This window comes from Dendroctonus ponderosae, unplaced genomic scaffold, assembly GCF_020466585.1.
Source record: "Dendroctonus ponderosae isolate FM_Combo_2020 unplaced genomic scaffold, Dpon_F_20191213v2 Dpon_F_20191213_6, whole genome shotgun sequence".
NCBI classification, from domain to species: domain Eukaryota; kingdom Metazoa; phylum Arthropoda; class Insecta; order Coleoptera; family Curculionidae; genus Dendroctonus; species Dendroctonus ponderosae.
The window spans coordinates 3,703,939-3,708,273 of NW_026018814.1; the positions used below are offsets into that span (position 1 = coordinate 3,703,939).

Below are 4,335 nucleotides of genomic sequence, written 5' to 3' on the forward strand. Positions count from 1 at the left end.
TTTTTGCTCATTTCTCGGAGGCAAAATGAGCAAGAACGCTTATTTGTACATCATTCTAGACAGAAATAAATGGCCTTTTTAGAAAGTGAACCATGGATGGGGAAATGTTGGCAGTTTTCTCAAAAAAGGCTTGAATTCAGGAAGTTTTAGATTTGCGTGGTTTTGTTTTGAGTTGCAAAATCCACTTGAACATGACGCTGCTTTTTTCGAAGTTTCTCAAGAACCATTTGAGCCACAGAATTCGTTTTGGCATCGTTAGATAGAAAATTGAATGGGGGGGTCATGAGCCCCATGACCCCCCCCCTGGATCAGCCCTTGCTTAAGTGCCCATCAAAATCCGGTTGCACCAGTCGATAGTCACTTATGCTCATTACCCGCAATTTTTCAGAATCAGATCGTTTAACAACGGACTTTCTCCTGTGCACTCAAACGCAATGAAGATGAAGAAAAACAATGCTTAACGACTTTCAAGCGTCTTATTAGAGCAATTTGGTTCAAGGATTCTTTGTTCCCCTTTCTGCGTCCACCCCAACAGCGTTGGTCTTCCTGTACCACCTCAGTACAATATTAACACTGGCAACACTAGATATCCTCAGGTCACATTAAGCGAAACAATGGCTCATTTAGTTAAGCCTACTTACAATGCCGTTTTAATGAAGAACTACAGGTTCACACACCAGGGCCTTTCTTCATGTGGGTCATAGACCTTGCCGCTAATCTATTAAGTTGGCCAGGGCGCAAAATTCCAACTATTCTATTACACTAATGAAGGGTGTGGTGGGGCAGCTAACACCCCATATTATATCCAGCCCTTAATTGAAACCCCCGACTCGAACATCGACTAATGTTATATGTGAAGGCAAAGGGCACTAACCTTAATGAGAGGACTTCCACATTAGGGATCCTCCTAAGCAGAGAGACGTCCACCAATTCGCTGCCCCTGAAATGACCCAAGGGTTGAAATAGATCTGGCAACTAAAGCTGCTCATTTTAGTGGCAAGGGTGGACGAAAACCATTATTAACATCACCTACCAGCAGTTCAGTCTTTTGATCTTGGACAGGTCGGAGATTTTGGTCCTGGCAATCACCATTTCTTCAGTGAGGCGCTTCGCCATGGTGACTTAAGGGGCCCCAGATCTACCGGGAAACTGAGCACTTGGATCTGGTCAAAGAATGGTAACGACCCGCACGCACTGCTAGCGAAGTATTTGAATTTTAACCCGATTAAGGGGCTCAGTTGATAAGCACGCAAAGAACAAATATCAAATAGTTGACAATAACTGGCAGTTGGTGAACGCACGTTACACAGACACCTCAAACAATCGTCGGAAATTCCTAGCAGTTACTGGCTTGATTATTTAGGATTAGGAGCGGATTAACCGCGAACAAAACAGCGCAAGCTCAGGTTAACTGCACTGAAACACAAACAGCTGATTATTGAATTTTTAATTCTAAAAGAGAAGTAAACATTGTGGAGCCTACTACACAGTTGCCAAATAATCCCAAGTTACCGGTATTCCTGTATATGAGGTTATACTTATATTGTTTTCGCTAGTTGTCAAAATATTATTGATCTTGAGATGCTGAGTTCCTGAGCCCCTGAGTATCCTCTGTGGTCCTGAGTCTTTCCGGCAGGATTCGGGACACAGACTACTAAACACTTGATTTGGGAGTTGTTTGCTGCTGAATCCCCAGTGGAAACCACCCTGGTGCCATGAATTTTTACGACGAGCTTGAAAATGTCCCGGTAAGTGAACTATGCGACTCGTCCAGACTCCTGAAAATGCCTGGCGATTTTTCCAGATCAAAGAGCTGGCTCGGTTGCACAACGAACATTTAATATCCGATGAAAGTTCCGACGCGTGCAGTGAGCCAGAAAACCTTCCGGTGTTTTCCATAGAGCAGATCAACTCCCTTGTAGTCCATCACCTGCCCACGAAAACGCAGCTTGTGTCTCCAGAGACATGTCGACGCGTGGCCCAGAAGTTATCAGAGCTACTACTAATCAGCTACTGTAACGTTTGCGACAAATTCTGTGGTACGCACTATAAGACCGCAAAACATCACAAAAATATTAGCCACTGGTTACGGGCTGAGCTGATGGTACAGTTGCAATTTGTCATCGGTTCGTTTTACTCAAGTTCGTATTTTCCAGACTAGTGATCCAAAAGTGACTGCCAAAGTGTATTGCGCCCCGTGCAACCTGGCCCTGAATCTGGACACCCCCGATGACCACTACAGCTCGGAAACCCATAAAAGGTATTACTCGATCCGGTTCAGATACTTTGGAAGCCACGATAGGAGGATTTTCATCTAGATGTGTGGAGCTCTACTGTGGATGCTGCCAAATTAACGTGCCCACCCGCAAACTGATGAGCAAACACATTCAATCAGACATGCACGCTAAAAAGGAGCTGATGAATCCACATTCTGAGTATGTGCCAGTCCTTGAAGAGGCGATCAACACGGCGGGTTTGAATGCGGAACTGGTGCTGAGACTCAGCAAGCTGGTGGGCCCCAATATGTGTCTTATCTGCCAAGACCGCAGCAAAAAACATCGATACTCTAGGCACCACGTTCCTAATGTTCTGGCGTGGATCCGGTCCAATGACACCAATCATGAATTTTATCCCGACAATGTTGCTCTGCTGTTCTGTGCGGCGTGTAATGTGGTGCACTTGAATAACGAGATTGCATTCGAGCACTCTAGAACTCGAGCGCATGCACTGTGAGTATCAGTCTATATAATAAGTCTATATTGTCTCATTTTCTCCAAAGCGCTCATTTCATGTTGTAGAAACGCGAAAACATACTGCGTTCCGTGCCAACGCTTCCTCAGAAATGTGACGACACATCAACAGTCCAAACAACATCGTCAAAATATTATTGATCAAAGGCAAAGCGGTGCCGTTAATGGGTAGGTAAGGTTGAATGCACTCAAGCGCTGTTGATGACTGAATGCTTCCGCAGTTCCCACGCCGAGTTGCCGGGGGAGAGCCAAAGTGAAAAAGACAAATCTGCCGAATGCAGCAAGATAGAAACTGAGGAAGCAACCGCAAACATTGAGCGCATTTTGCAAATGAAAGTCTTAGAGCAGCTTGAAGAAATCGCGAACAAGTTTCTGGCTAACAAAACCGTTTCCAGCAGGAATGCACTAGGATTGTTGAAAAAAGTGAACGAGGAACTCGCCTCCATTTCCAAATTGAAAAAGCCCGACTGTCCTTCAAAGCAACGCGCCCATCCAAAGGTCGCCCAAGTCCGCATGGAACTGGGACGGTTGAGGGCGATAATGGCACCGCGCAACCGTCCTTGGCTGTCCAGGAACGCAGCCTTAAACTACATGAGCAATCTCATGGCAGCGTTGGTGGCGAAAGTCACCACCTGCAATCCGGACTACATGTTCAACATACAAAGCGATTGGACACGCTGCTCTGAACAGTTGCTGGACGGTGTGGTGCTAACTACAGAGCATACTGTCTGGTGCAACGTATTGTGGGCCCTACCGCTAATCGAGCAGTTCAATGCCCAATTGGAAAGCCTGATCGAAAGCCAAAGAGACGCCAGCATTTTGGAAATGCTGTTGACTAGATAGTGAGCGATGTTTAATAATTAAATAAACTGAAGTTACACATAAGCCTGCGGTGCAATCATCCAGAAACCCGTGGTTGCATCGAGAACTGCCTCAGGAGATTTCGGGCAACCTCCGAATGCCCTGCAATAGGCAGGAATTTAACACTTATCAGCCAATCTAAGGACGCTTACCTAGCCTCAATTCGATGTAGATAAAGAGCATGAAGATGTGCACCGGCACCTGGCAGGCCTGTGCCTGATGCTGTTGCCATATTTGCTTCAGTAGTTGCCCGGCTTGGTCCAGCTGGCCTCTGATAGTCTTGGCTACCGCAATATTGTATTGCATCACGGCGTGCACGGTTTCCATGTTGTTGGGGAACCAGCCTAAAAAGTCGACTTTTGCACAAAACCCCTTCTCAAAATTAGCCATGCCGTACCTAACGGCGGCCGAGTATTGACCAGGTTTTCATCGTTGTCCTCTTGCGGTAAATGGAAGCTGATGTCCTGGATAGTATTGGGGTCCAGGTAATCTAGAGCTTCCGGGATTCGGTCACAAAGAACTAGACACTCGGCTGTGTACATGTTCCCCAATAGTCTAGAGATTGATTGATTGATTGAACGATTGAAGGGCAACCACATAACTGATATTACCAGAGGTTAGTAGAGAGATCGCCGATGAGCATAGGCGAAGCGGTCCAGCGATATGCAGCCGCAAGCTAGCGTCATCATGCGGTTTTCTCCCGAAACAAACACACAAGTTAGAA

The 4,335-nt window shown here is 46.1% G+C and overlaps 3 protein-coding genes and 1 long non-coding RNA gene across 7 annotated transcripts in view; 1 reads left to right on the forward strand and 3 right to left on the reverse strand.

The window, feature by feature from the left end:
• Positions 1 to 1,402, reverse strand: part of LOC109534746 (cilia- and flagella-associated protein 410-like) — a 10,285-nt gene extending 8,883 nt beyond the window's left edge. For 3 of the 4 annotated variants that reach the window (XM_048667554.1, XM_048667555.1, XM_048667552.1), the window contains exons 1-2: positions 1,034 to 1,401; positions 875 to 940 (exon numbers count right to left, since the gene is read on the reverse strand). In XM_048667554.1, the coding sequence (XP_048523511.1) occupies positions 875 to 940; positions 1,034 to 1,116 (149 nt within the window). In that variant the 5' untranslated portion in view covers positions 1,117 to 1,401. Of the gene's footprint in view, positions 1 to 874; positions 941 to 1,033 lie in introns of all 4 variants that reach the window. The other variant, XM_048667556.1, reaches the window with a different exon arrangement.
• Positions 1 to 4,335, reverse strand: part of LOC125504894 — a 60,061-nt gene that overhangs the window by 12,048 nt on the left and 43,678 nt on the right. The gene's annotated exons all lie outside the window — the stretch shown is intronic.
• LOC109534133 lies at positions 1,533 to 3,635 on the forward strand. Its single transcript, XM_019899708.2, has 6 exons — positions 1,533 to 1,748; positions 1,805 to 2,104; positions 2,157 to 2,260; positions 2,319 to 2,729; positions 2,799 to 2,918; positions 2,972 to 3,635. Exons 1-6 carry the CDS (start codon positions 1,716 to 1,718, stop codon positions 3,591 to 3,593), a joined length of 1,590 nt encoding a protein of 529 aa, XP_019755267.2. The 5' UTR covers positions 1,533 to 1,715; the 3' UTR covers positions 3,594 to 3,635.
• Positions 3,587 to 4,335, reverse strand: part of LOC109534132 (CCR4-NOT transcription complex subunit 10) — a 4,794-nt gene continuing 4,045 nt past the window's right edge. The window contains exons 12-14 of the mRNA XM_019899707.2: positions 4,009 to 4,166; positions 3,764 to 3,955; positions 3,587 to 3,713 (exon numbers count right to left, since the gene is read on the reverse strand). Of these exons, the coding sequence (XP_019755266.1) occupies positions 3,649 to 3,713; positions 3,764 to 3,955; positions 4,009 to 4,166 (415 nt within the window). The 3' untranslated portion in view covers positions 3,587 to 3,648. The remainder of the gene's footprint in view (positions 3,714 to 3,763; positions 3,956 to 4,008; positions 4,167 to 4,335) is intronic.

Coding starts and splice junctions, on each gene's coding strand:
- LOC109534133 (XM_019899708.2), top strand. CDS start 1,716: ATGAATTTTTACGACGAGCTTGAAAATGTCCCG. Junction 2,105..2,156: donor GGTTACGGGCTGAGCTGATG/GTACAGTTGCAA, acceptor CGTATTTTCCAG/ACTAGTGATCCAAAAGTGAC. Junction 2,919..2,971: donor CAAAGCGGTGCCGTTAATGG/GTAGGTAAGGTT, acceptor ATGCTTCCGCAG/TTCCCACGCCGAGTTGCCGG.